This window comes from Astatotilapia calliptera, chromosome 16 (assembly GCF_900246225.1).
Source record: "Astatotilapia calliptera chromosome 16, fAstCal1.2, whole genome shotgun sequence".
Classification (NCBI taxonomy): Eukaryota; Metazoa; Chordata; class Actinopteri; order Cichliformes; family Cichlidae; genus Astatotilapia; species Astatotilapia calliptera.
In genome coordinates this window covers 15,461,572-15,475,224 of record NC_039317.1, presented here as the reverse complement: position 1 = coordinate 15,475,224, position 13,653 = coordinate 15,461,572, and the positions used below count along the sequence as shown (strand labels likewise).

General features: G+C 40.7%; 1 protein-coding gene across 2 annotated transcripts; it reads left to right on the top strand.

The window, feature by feature from the left end:
- Window positions 1–3,328: 3,328 nt before the first annotated feature.
- On the top strand, window positions 3,329–10,885 carry LOC113008281 (uncharacterized). 2 transcript variants are annotated; one of them, XM_026145586.1, is made up of 9 exons: window positions 3,333–4,262; window positions 4,457–4,619; window positions 5,079–5,167; window positions 7,877–8,080; window positions 8,349–9,391; window positions 9,508–9,577; window positions 9,986–10,160; window positions 10,290–10,455; window positions 10,606–10,885. In XM_026145586.1, the coding sequence occupies exons 4-8, from the start codon at window positions 7,879–7,881 to the stop codon at window positions 10,453–10,455; spliced, it is 1,656 nt and encodes a 551-aa protein (XP_026001371.1). In that variant the 5' UTR covers window positions 3,333–4,262; window positions 4,457–4,619; window positions 5,079–5,167; window positions 7,877–7,878; the 3' UTR covers window positions 10,606–10,885. The 2 variants fall into 2 exon arrangements, with proteins under 2 accessions (XP_026001372.1, XP_026001371.1); XM_026145587.1 differs by lacking the exons at window positions 10,290–10,455; window positions 10,606–10,885 and having other exon boundaries at window positions 3,329–4,262; window positions 9,508–9,564; window positions 9,986–10,048.
- The last annotated feature ends 2,768 nt before the right edge of the window (window positions 10,886–13,653 follow it).

The window sequence follows — 13,653 nt, the reverse complement described above, 5'->3', positions numbered from 1 at the left end:
GTGACTGTGTGACACTTTTTTAAATCCTCTGCCTTGCTGTGCGCCTGTATTTAAAAAACTCAGCTCCCACCTCAGCTGGAGAAAGTTATTTCATGACATCAACCCCAGTGACAGGAGCGAGGGGAAGTGATCGCATATCCTGTTGATGTTCAGTTTGCGTTTCACTTAGTGGACAAAATCACAAATTAGTCCACGATTTCACTGGACAAACACCTGCCTGGAAAATGCCAGGTCCTTAACAAAGGAGAACAAGGAAGCTGGCAGGCTAGTCAGGAAGTTTACTCACCGTTTCCACTGAAGTTATTCTCTCTAGCCTGTACAAAAAACCACTGGGCTGTGAAAATGCAGGCCCGACAGCAGCTCCCGGGGGGCATCGAGCGGGAAAACCCTCTCACTCAGCCGCAGTCGGGAGGCATTGACGTAAGAGCGGAACGGACACATGGGAGGATGGGGGCTCCCAAAATGGAAAAAGCTCCCAAGTTTGAACAACAACGAGCATCTTCCTTGGCATCTAACACAAACCCACACAAACCTTTATTTACATGTACACACAGCTTTTGTGCAGGTATTTGTCTTTAATTTTTTCCCCACTGAGATCTAATATTTGCTGCATCAAATCAATTGTACGCCACGCAGCCTGCTGCACAGCTCCTGGCGTGTTTAATAGCGGTCCTGCATGAGAGCAGACACATGCTGCAGAGGGATCTCACTCAGGCGGAACCAAGCTTATAGATCCCTGCGTCTGAGCTGTGTTGGTGAAAACAGAAACCACTGACGTTACATAAGCCCGTGGTAGCCAAGGTGACTGATAGCAAGCGGCACAGAATGAGGTTACTGATAAACTTTAAGAGGCACTGCAGCCAGTATTTTTAGTGCCGGTCCTTCAAATGTCAGTGTTATGGGGTCAACGGCATGAGGAGGAAAAAAGGAATATAAAGAGCCTCTGATACTATCTGCAGTTTTTCACGGGTTTTCTTTTCTTTCTTTAGTCTTTGATGATCTTTAGGCGTTCTCTACACTTATTTACAAAAACATTATCTTCTATGGAGTGGAAGATATATGCATCCCGTTTTTTAATTACAAAAAATATCTATATTTTCTGAGTAACAGCAAATGCTAACTACCAAGAGTTAAGAGGGCATGCTTCTAATGGGCACATTGAAAACAACAAGTAACTGGTTGTAAAAGTAAGGTTAGAATTAATTAAGAGAAGTCTACTGGTCTTTATTAACATGCAAGTAAAGCCTATGTTTGCACAGCTGCATCTGAATAAATCCTCAAGACTTCTGGAGGGATTAGACTAAAATGGAGATGTCAAAACGCATGGCACCACATTTGGTGAAAAACAACCACAGCATATCAGCACAAACACCTTGTACCAACTGTCAAGCACGGTGGAGGATGGGTGATGTCACTGAGGTGGCCACGAACTGCTGTACACCAAAGTCTTCTAGAGTCAAATGTGAAACCATCTGTCCCGCAGCTTAAGGTTGGCTGAAACTGGTTCATGCTTCTAACAAAACCTACAACAGAATAGTTACAAAAGCAAAAAATCAAAGTACTTAGTTTTTTACAGCACTGTGTAGAGTTATGGAAAGAGTTTTTCACATGACCGAGTAATTAGTGGCTGACCCTCTCTACAATCAGAGCTACAGACACTTTGATATATTAGAAAATCTCCTTTCTGTATGCCTTGCAAGTTTCACTGAATTAACTACAAAACAAGCTAAAAATACATGTCAGGGAAATGGAAACGTAAAAGGAGTTCTGATGACAGTTTCATCCTAATCTTAAGTTTTATTTCTTATACCACAGAAAATCCAATAGGTCTGCCCACTTAACCCTAAATAAAAACTGATCAAGCAAAAACTGGGAGTGCCTCGGTTGATTCTGACCACACTGAGAGTTTATAAGAAATGTAGCTTAATCAGCTAACTGTAGTTTATGGAAATCTTTAAAAAGAATCAACAAGCTGCTGATCACACATGAATGCATTTTGCTCAGGAGGACAGCAAGCATGACGAAACTGCAGCGGTGACTGTAAATGAGCAATGGAAACCATTTATTTAAATAACAGGTAGAAACGAAGCTTAAAACTGACTAAAGCACATATTGCGAATATACACTCTGACGTAATGAGGGCTGAGAATAATCTGTTAATGGACGTTTGATTTAAACCCTTTTTTTTAAAAAAGAAAATTCTGGAGCACTGTGACCCTCCTATGAAGTGCTCCACTGCGTTACCTGACAGGCACGGCTGGCTTACAAAGATGTTTTTAATACTGGCCCTTGCATGTCATAAAGTATTGAAAAGCTGCAGCGACTACTGGCCCGAACTCTGGGTTTCGTAGCAGAAAAGCCTGTCCCCTGAGAGACACCTACACACAGCCCGGAGAGCAGTGTCTGTCTGGACGAGCTGACACGGCAGCAGCACAGGCTGACTCACAGCAGCTCTACGCTCCATCTAATGCACCACCTCTGCCTTTCACTGCACATCAGCATCAAACTCCTCTCAGAGGCACGGCGGGGTTTTTGTGCTCGCGTACGTGTGTGTCTCTGTGCCAGTGATCTTCTGCACTTGTGCTTCTTTGCCCCAGTAATCTTTTTCTTTAGATACTCTGTGCACTCTCGACACTGTTACATTAGAAGGAAAGAGAAAGCGCTGAAAGTGTTCCCACCCATCATTTTTACAATTCCACATTTAGCTTGGCAGGCAGATCATGGGTGTGTGTGTGCTCCAAGAACATGACTGTGCCGGTTTGTATCATCCCTCTTTTTAATAAAGATGCTGCTAAAACTACAACTGAGAGGGCCAGACCAGATTAAACACGGAGCTTCTTTGTGCATAAAGGTTACTGCACAATTGTTCATCAGTTTATTTTCTGGGTTTGTACTGCAAGGTAAGCCCTGCCCACTCTGCTGCCTCACCCCCTCAAATTCTTCCAAAGGGACATGAGCCAGCTGTGAGACATAATCTCGCCAGCGTGTCCTGCGTCTGCCTCTGGGTCTCCTCCCAGTTAGACATGCCTGAACTACCTCACATGGGAGGCAACCTGAAGGCATCCTGTCAGATGTCTAAACCTCCTCAACTGACTCCTTTTGATGTGCAAGAGTTCCTCCCAAATGACTGAGCTCCTCACCCCGTCTCTAAGGGTCAGCCCAGAAACCCTTTGGAAGAAGCTCATTTCCGACGCTTGTATCTGCAATCGCATTCTTTCGGTCACTACGCACGGCTTGTGGCCACAGGCGAGGAGGGGAATGTAGATCAACCAGTTAATCAACAGCTTCATCTTTAGTGCAGCAGCTGCAATGATACCAGTCAGTCCGTTAATCTCTTGCCCCACTCGTGATCAACACCCAAACGAGGCGAGAACTCCCGAGCCCGGGGTGAAAAGGGTCACTCCACCTTTCTCAGGCTGTGAACCGTGCACTGTTAACCTTTGCTGTATTTTTCACAGTAAAATACCACAAAATGCCCAGTAACTTACCTGAAAACATTTCTACAGTTAATTACTGTAATTTGCTTTGCATTATGGGTATATTAAGGTTTTTTACATTTACTTACTGTATTTTTTAAAATTGCGGTAGTAGTTATACCTACCGTTAACACATTAGCAGTAGTGCTACTGTATTATGTGATTTGAATGGTTCATCATACTGTTTGTGTATTTTTACTCTTTCAGTGGTTGGTTGCAATAGTGCATTACATTTTAACTCTTTCACTGCCAACCATTTCCAGATTTTCCTCCAACCTATGCCATTTGTCAGTATGATACCAGTGAAAGTATTATGGTTTTGACTTTTTAGGGGACTTGCCTGTGTGTAAGGTTCAAGAATTCTGATCATCTAATCTGCTGCATGCAGTTGTATGCACATGCACAGCTGCTGCAAATGTGTGCTTGCCACTGCGTTGCCAAAGGCGAACTTCAGTCAGTGGAGAATATTGTAATAATTTGGTGGAGGCTTCTCAGTCGAGCAGTAACTGAATTGCTCATTTACATGTACAGAACTCTTCTGGGAACTAGTCAACCCAACTTAGTGAAACACACGCTGAATGCTTGCTGGCCCCGCCCACCAACCTATCTCTACCAACCACCACTCCATATCCTGACTGACATGACCTGTGATCCAGTGATTGACAGGAGAGGAAAGACAGGCCAACTTTGCTAACTCTTCGTTACCATATGCTCGAGAGGACAAAAGATTTTGCACCTCGTTATTGTTGGACCTCTGTGTGGAAACTGCAAACGGGACGTCATAAGGTAATGCAAAGGACTCTCCTACCTAACATACTCGTTTATTAATTTTTAAGAGCATATATATTTTTTGTGTGTGTGGGGGGGAGGGGGGGCTTAAATTCGGTGTTAGCTTGGTCGAAATAGCACATTAGCTGAATTATTCTGGAAAAAATAGGTTGTGTGTGTTTTTTTCTTTTCTTATTTAAATATATATTTAGATATATATTTTCCACGGGGAGGGGCGAGGAACACAGGCGCAACGACAGTCTTTGTCTTTTTCCCGCCGAGTGTGGTGCATTGTCCTCCTGCGCTTCTGTTCTATGACTATTGAGAAGCTGGCCATGCTAACAGTGGGACATTTAGCTTCAGCTAAAGCAGCAGGTAAAAATACACATTTAATGAGAATAATGTAAGACAACTTTTTTTTTTTGGAAATTTAGAGACTGCTAAAACAATCTTATCCAGTTTTGAGCTTGCTCATGTAGGTTAGCCTGCTTTATTTAATTTTGTGTGAGCTGCAGTGCACAACATTAAAAAGTTAATATAACGTTAGGTTGGTGGCGCGAGGAACTCCAACCTAAGTTTAATATTTATTATTTTTTTAAGTGGGAAGGGGAGCATGTTTTTTTTTCCTTTAATACAACGTCTTCCAGGGTCTTTTTCATATGAAAACCATGTAACGTCTGTGTTAGGTTGGTCAAAAGGGAATTAGTTGAATTATTCTGGAAAAGATGGGTTGTGTGTTTTTTTTCTTTTTTTTACTTATGTAAATATATTTTTCAAGGGTTAAATAAATGCAACATTAAATTAACAGTTGTCTCTCTGTCTTTTCCCGCCCAGTGTGGTGCATTGCTGTTCTCCTGCCCTTGCTGGCCGCGCTGACAGTGTGATGTAGCCTCAGTTCTTTGACAGACAAGACAAAACAGCAGGTAAAAAGACATATTTAGTGAGAATAAAGGTAGACAACATTTTTTTGGAAATTCAAATTCAGACACATGCAGCCATGTACAGGTGTAAATTTTGTGGTGTTTTTTGTTCAGAATTAAGACAATTTTGTTATCATACGAAGAAACATCAGCACACAGCTAATTATCGATTCACATGTGGAATAGAGCAATGTCCTTCTTCCTATCGAACATTTTCTGCATTCAGATCCCATATGCACAGGAACCACCGCTATCGCAGGGCTCAGACTAAACACACCCATTTTAAAGGAAATCTTGCTTGTGGAGTTGAGGCATGTTTCTATGTGGCAGAGAATTTTTCAGCATTATGCACTCATTTGAGATTTCATATTAAAGATGGCAAGAAAGTTGTCTGTCCTTATGATGACTGCCACAAACATTTCAGAGTGCGCTCATCTTTTGCCACACATTTATCCAGGAAACATAAGCCGGTGATAACAACTCAGGTGTCAACTCTCCCCAAAAATATAGACTGTACTCAGCCTTCTGAGGAGACTCTGACTCCAACTCCATGTGATCATCTAGAGGCGTGTGATAATCAACAAGAGACATTTTTACATAATTTGGCTCTTTTCTACCTGAAAATGCAAGCCAAGATGCTGTTGCCAGCGAGCACAATACAATGTATTCTTGATGGATTTCTGCATGTCCATAGCACTTCTATGGCAGATGTTTTTGACAAGTTGAAGGGCAAGCTTTCTGAGCTAGACATACCACAAACTGAGATAGAAATGATTATTCAAAATCTCTCTAAAGAGGATGTCTTCACAATATACAACAAAGGAATACTCAGATCTGACAAAACAAGGAGAACATTTTACAAGCAGTATTTTGACTATGTTGAACCCACCCAGATTTATCTGGGAAGTGATGCTGCTGGAAAGGAATGCTTTTGCCAGTACATTTCCATCAAAGAGACATTAAAATCACTCCTTAGACAGTCAAGTGTTAAAGAGCAATATCACCAATCCAAAAATCATACCTCTTCCAACATGGTTGTAGAGGATGTGGCAGATGGAAGAAATGTGAAAGAAAATGCTCTGTTAAAAGACAATCCTTCTTCATTGTCCATCATCCTTTACCAGGATGGATTTGAGGTTGTGAATCCTCTTGGGTCAGGGAAGAAAAAACATAAAGTTTTGGGGGTTTACATGAGTCTTGGTGAGGTCCAGCCACACAATCGCTCTTCAGTTGATCCCATGCAGTTGGTGATGCTGTGCAGAGAAAGGGACTTCAAGACATTTGGTCAGGAGAAAGTTTTCTCAAGTATTATCACAGACCTTAAAGATCTAGAAGATACAGGGATTGAGACAGATGATGGAAATACCCTCAAAGCGGCCTTGATTTCCATTTGTGGAGATAATCTTGGTTCACACTGCTTAGGTGGTTTCACTGAAAACTTCAGTTGTAGTACGCATTTTTGTAGATACTGCTTGATTGAAAGGACAGACTTTGAAAAGACACCACTAAAGCTTGGTCCAAAAAGAACCATCACTGGTCACAAGGAGAGTGTACAACAGCTATCCACCACTGACCAAGACATGGTACAGGGGGTAAAGTTTGACTCACCTTTCAATTCTCTGAAATATTTTCATGTCTGTACTGGGCTTCCCCCATGTTTGGGTCATGATTTATTTGAAGGTGTAGTCTCTAATGACTTGGCATTGTACATCAGTCATTTAGTGAAACAGGAAAAGCATTTCACTTATGCACAACTAAACAGGTCGATCACACAGTTTAAATACTCAGGGAATGATAGTCTCAGTAAACCATGTGAGGTTAAGGAGTGTGGCAAAAAACTTTCTGGTTCTGCAGCACAGAACTGGTGTCTGTTGCGACTGTTGCCATTGTTGGTTGGTGACAGGATAAAAAATCCTGAGGACAGTCAGGTCTGGCAACTGTATCTACAGCTCAAGGAAATGGTTGAGCTCATATGTGCTCCCAAGATCCATCATGACCAGATTGCATACCTTAAGATAATAACAGAGGAGTATGTTCATTCAAGACACACAATTTTCCCTAATCACCCACTCAAGCCCAAGCATCACTATTTACTGCACTATAGTGACCTCTTTTTGCACTTTGGGCCTCTTATTCGCTTGTGGACTCTCCGGTTCGAGAGTAAGCATTCGTATTTCAAGGAATGCGCCCGGAAACTGCACAACTTTGTTCACCTTTGTAAAACACTGGCAGAAAGGCACCAGCTGCTTCAGGCGTACCTCAGCAGTGGACCATTGTTTGCTCCAGCAGTTCAAGCAGTTGGTGAAACTAGTGAATATGATGAGCAGTTGTACAATGGTCTAATTCAGGAGTCTGTCAGGACAGCTGGCTTGATGAAAGAAACAACGTCAGAGGTATCAGCAGTAGTTTACAAAGGAACAAAATATTGCAAAGGGCTTGTTGTTGCTATGGGTCATGATGAATGTGGCCACATCTTTGGAAAAATCTCAGTGATCCTCATCAGTCACAAACAAGTACACTTTGTTTTGGACATCCTTCAATCTGTGATACTGATCAACCTTGGACTTCACTGTCTACACAATTCTGAAAAAAGATTCATATGTGTTCAAGCAGACAGTTTGTTTGATTACTACCCTCTGCCAGTGTATATCGCTTCAGGTTTAACTGTTGTATCTTTGCATCATTCAATATCATCCTCTTAATTCATTGCAGATATGGACAGTGGCAGCCTACATCATGAAATTAACCTGGCATTACCTGACCTGCATGAAGAGACAAAGAGGGCAGTTATTGAGCACCTGACAGACATTATTGGTGTTAGAAACAGAGAAGATCTCCTGTTTGTTGAGCCTGATGATATCAAGCCTTTCTTGACACCAATTCAAAGTCGAAGACTTGTTCAAGTATTCAGAAAAGGTGAGAATGCATTAATGTCATAAATGGTTGCAGTCCTATCTTGAAAATAGTTGTAAATTAGTTATTTTGAGAGTTATTTTGAAATTGTTATAGCTTTCAAAACTAAAACTAGCTTTCATTGCCATTGGTATTATTTCTCCAACACTCTTGCTTTTGTGTCTTATATAAGAGTATTACTCAATAAATACTCCAAAAAACCCATCTGTACATAGTTAATGTGGAATTGTTCTGCTGTGTTTATGTGTGTGTGTGAATATCGACGACCAAGTGGAGTCTGGCTCTTCAAACAACCCAAAGGAACCTGAAACCACCTGCTCAACAACTGTGCAAATGCCACTACAGGGTAATTCACTCTGTTCTGCACAAGCATCAGGTCAACTCCCTTCCACACAACCAAATGTAAGCAACACCTCCTGGATCAGCAATTTTTCAGTTCCCTGGGAGAAGATGCCAACAAGACTTTCACAGGCCTTGGCAACTGGTGGAATGGCTCACCCAGAAGACAGGAGAATAATGATTAGGACTGTTGTAGAAGGAATGCGAGTACACTGCCCCAACCCTAACAGAGCTGCTTGTGGGGAGGTAGCTAGAGCTATTGTATCTAAGTATCCCGCTACCTTTGCAGATAAGACTGCAGAAGGTGAGCAATTAGGCTGTGGTTATTATTCCCTACTCAAACAGCTTAAAACAAGAGTTGAACATGTAAATAGAGACAATGTCAGCAGCAGAATCCGGCAGCCAAGGAAAAGGTCTACCAGGGAAAACAATGAGGGTGATGTTGCCATCAAAAGGGGGAGATCTGAACTTGATAGCTATGGTTGCATCAACTGGCAACCCACAACCCTACCAGAAGGAGAAACGAGTGAAACTTTGGAGACAAAAAGACAGACTATGTCAACTGTCTTCAGATCAGCAGGTCCTCAAGCAATTGAAACAACAGATGTAAATACTTATATGTCTTTGACTTATATTTACCAGAGGCACATGCTTAATTCTTGGCCTGCCCCCACCTTATGTGAGGTTCAAGAGCATTGGCCATTTCTTTTTACTAAAAGAGGCCTCTGCACTCACTTCCACACACTCACAGATATTGAGGTAGAGACACGTCTCAGTGAAGCCCTTCTTACGAAAGGAAGGAGAATTTTGAACTTCTTTCAAAGCCAGAGACTTCAGTGGAACAAGGAGATTGAACATCTGCTACGTGAGTGCGACAGTGCAAAGCTGAACCACAACCAGATCGCCACAGCAGCCATCCTCCTTCTGATGAAGTACTTCCAAGAAAAAGAGGACTCAATCTTCATCTTGGCTGACGTAATTATATTTAAAATTTTACACATGCACTCTCAATACTGTCAACATAAACAAAGGAAAATATTTCAATGATTTTGGGTATCATCATTCAAATCAGTTCATTTTGTGTTTTAAAGGCTTTTTCCACCAAGATGTCTGTTGAGAGAGAGATGACCTTACCCATCACACCAAGGGTAATAGCGCTTGGTAAGTAAATAGTTTCAATCCTGTTGTAATATTTTTGTAAAAAATCTATGTAATTATTGTGGTATTTGTACCCACAACAACTTACTTAACAGGGGTTTGTCTGTTTTATATTGTATAAAAATAGAATACACACAGTTTGCTGCTGTTTCTCTTATTATTTATTATACACAATGACCAACAGGAAAAAACAGCCTAACACTTCAGCACAGGCCAAAATGCAAAGACATAAGGCAGTTTTTTCCTGTAATTGATCATAATTTTCATTAGATAATAAATAATAAGAGAAATAGCAGCAAACCGTGTGCATTCTATTTTTGTACAGTGTGAGGCCTGCTATCCAGCATTCTTGTGGAAACCTTATTTGTAAGGGTGAGCACATTGTCTTATTGGACTCTTGTCTGTTTTTAGGGAATAATTTCATGTCTGCAAGCCGCTGGATGATCAGTTTGGAGGGCAAGGTATTTTATGAGCCTGAGCAGATGCATGACTTTGCCAGCACCCTTGCTGTCTTCTTTGCGTCATACTACGTTTTCAACCTTGAGTATCAGGAGTCAGCGTCCATCACACTGGAGATGATACAGAGGTAAATACTTTACACCATTTAAGAATGAAATATATGTGATAGCTTGACTACAGTTGCAGAAACATATAGGTGATTGCTGTAACGTATGTTTTAATTTTGAAATTAAAGCAGCCTTTTTTCTGTTAAAAGGTTCTTTGTGAGGATCAATCCAGACATGGGAACAAAATGCCCTGCAAAACTTGGTACAAGCCGCAAGACAGGTCGTGTCGTAAAGAGGAAGGTTACAAGCATCAGCCCTCGGATCACCACCTTCCTCCAGCGGCTCTCTGAGTTTGAATGGAGGACTTCCAACTAGGTAAGAACAGAGATGATAATATCTTTTACATAGCTGATAATTATATACATACTGTACACACATCCATACAACAGTATGAATGATCTCAGACAGATGTGAACAAGTGAATAACCTGAGCAAACATGAATATTGATTATGTGTCTTTGACAGGTGGTGATGTAGACTACGCTGAACCCGACCATCCTGGTAACGGAAATCTAAATCCCATGTCACATTCTATTTCCTGGGACCCACTGATAATTATTACATTTTGTAAATGAGTGTTTTACAATTGTAATAGTTTATTTAATGTTCATGCTGGTGGGTTTGTCCTGTTTTTAGTGGAATGAAAAACTGTTTTCCTTAAAAAAATCAGACAGAAAGGTGAAGGACTGTGTAGTTTTCATGTACGCTTCTATTTATTTTGGTTATTGGCATTGTTTTTATTCAGTTGAAAAATGTTTTTCTTGTTAAAAAAAAATATCAACAATAAATGTTGGTTTAATTCACTATCCTGAGACTACTTTATTGAATTATATTGTTTTTTGTAAATGTTCTTATATTGAATATGAATGTTAATATTATTTTATATGCTGTAAAACACAATTACAGTCTAAACAAATTATACTGTACACAATTACAGTGTTATACCATAAACCACATTTGCAGTACAGTGATACTATAAAACTTAATCACGGTAAGTCTTTCTAACTGTAAACCACGTTTACAGTAAAGCTGTTATACTGTAATATATGTTTACAGTAAAGTGGTTGAACTGTAAAACATCACAACAGTAAAGATACTGTAGATCAGTAATTACAGTAACTTACTGGCAATAGTGTTGCCAGTAAGTTACTGTAAAAATACAATAAAATGTCTAACAGTGTGACCTCAGACTTGGAAGCGTTAATTCTCAACCCAGCCACGTCGTATTCGGCTGCAAACCGAGCCAGTGCAACGTGAAGGTCAACATATCATCTTAAAAAAGCAAATATGTGATACTGAGACCACAGAACCGGATACCCTCCACCCCTCGGCCGCTCCTGGAAAATTCTGTACATAAAACTTATGAGCAGACGGCGACAAAGGACAGATCTACCTAAGGAATGGAAAGTGCTTGCAAATTATGATTATGGCGTAATGGTAATCTGGACCCACTTTACCAGCTTGTGGGCCAGATGTTGCTTATGCCAATCTTGCTATAGAGAACCATGTTTGTGCACCGAAGCCCTGCACTTTATAAGAGATCACCTGAACAGAGTTGCATGGAGAAATGTGCACAGTAGCTAATCTTTGACTTGTACAAGCTCTCTTGTACAAAGTGTGCTTTCCTCTAAAGCGCACAGAACAATAGGGAGAACAGATGAAGAAGAAGATTCCTGTTTTGTGCCACATTTTAATAATTTCCCACTTTGATTCTCCCATTTCTGTCTGGAGTTCGTGTGATAAAAACAAGTTAAGACTGACTTTGTGCATTTCTCTGGTTCACAGATAGGTCCGAGCTGTCGTGTCTGTTTCACCACTGCAGCTTTGTTTGGATTTTTATGAATTTATATCTTCTTGATTATACTTTAATCTTATGTATTAAGACCTAATTCTCTCCTTTACATGCTTTTAACAGCTTAAAGAATTATATATGTGCTGTAAATAAATGATATCAGGCATATTCAGTGTAGCAGGGATTCTTTAGCTTCTGGTTTATTCCCATCTTTGACGTCAGCACTCTGTATGCTATATCTGTGCTGTGATTCATTTCCCAAGGTAACATCCAGCCTTAAGAATTACTCCAAAAATGTCATTAATTACTCATTAAAGGTTACTCACTGAAAAACAAATGATATTACTAGTTACTCATAAGCAAAACCACCTAATTACACAAAGTCATCCTTTGTTAATCGCCCAGCAAACAGGTTCACGCATGTTCGTGCCAATTATGTGCAAAATAGGTGAGGCAAAGTGGGCGAAATAGGTGACTCCCAGCTTATTAACAGTGGCTAACGTCACCAACCAAGTTAAACATATTAAACCTTTTGTATCTTCAAACCCAGAGATTGAAGAGATGATGCAAATGAAGCCTATTTGCATGAGAATGGGGCTGAGTTTGGTACATGCACTGGACAGATCAGTCTGTACTACCATGATTAAAATGGATGCTGTATTTATTGTGTTTCCATGCTGCTTCTAATTTATTGCATTTGAGACTTTTAAGTCATTGTCCACCAGATGCTGTTCTGTTGTTTTCAATAAATTGCATGCGTAAAAAAATGTTTTGTCTCACTCCCATTTCTTCTTGTTGCATGTTGAAGCTCTACTTGGAACCTTGTTAAGATCCAACCATGCAAAATATGACTTTTTGCCATTTTTCAAGTGGTCTTAGACTTTTGATCAGGACTGCATTTTATTAATATCAAATTCAGGGTCACAGGGGCCTAAAGGGTCACAGGGGGCTATATATATATTGGGGTTCACAGTGGGTTCTCCCAGATGTTTGGGGATAGTGTTGTGTAAAAACAAATCTATATGGGTAGATGTGTGCAGCTTTTTATCTTTCGAGGTCATATTGGACTGTGATGCCCTCCAGGCACAGTGGTCATTAAGAACTTTAGGTTGTATTGATGTAAATGATTAAGAAATCTCAGTTCTTCAGGATTCAGCTGCTTGGAGAGAAATCACAGCATGAACAGCAGGTGAGGGATTCAACATTCAGTCTCTCCAAAGGGACTTTGTCAAAACATATGGGAAACAATAAACAGATTCTGGCAACCAGCACAACTGTAAACTGTATCCCTCCCAATAAAATGCAAAGGTTAGCCTCAAACTGCTACACTTTCCCTGAGGGGCCTGAGTGTGACGCACAACAGAAATCAGAGCAAACGGCTGCTCTACCCTCCATTCATTTGACTTTTTTTCCTCTCTTTGATTCAGTAATTCTTTGGCTATCTGCTTGTCAATCAGTATACATTCCAGCTGTGTGTGCAGGGCTAAAATACTTTAGCCACTACACAGTGTGGCAAAAGCACGACGAGTCGCAGCAGGGGTCTTTCGTCATTTCGTTGGACGACGAATTTCTGATTTATATGTTTTGACGGAGGAATGACGCAGAATGAGAAAGTTAAAACTAGGACATGGTTTCTTCCTGTCAGCTATGTCTGCTCTTACTTCGCAGTCTGTAATAAAAACCTCTCACACTCTTTTCCACTGGGCTGCGTTCCTCCTGGC

Excerpts from the sequence above, each read along its gene's own strand:
- LOC113008281 (XM_026145586.1), top strand. The coding sequence starts at position 7,879 with ATGGACAGTGGCAGCCTACATCATGAAATTAACCTGGCATTACCTGAC. Across the intron at positions 9,578-9,985 it reads ACCAAGGGTAATAGCGCTTG|GGAATAATTTCATGTCTGCA; the intron begins GTAAGTAAATAG and ends GTCTGTTTTTAG. Across the intron at positions 10,161-10,289 it reads ACACTGGAGATGATACAGAG|GTTCTTTGTGAGGATCAATC; the intron begins GTAAATACTTTA and ends TTCTGTTAAAAG.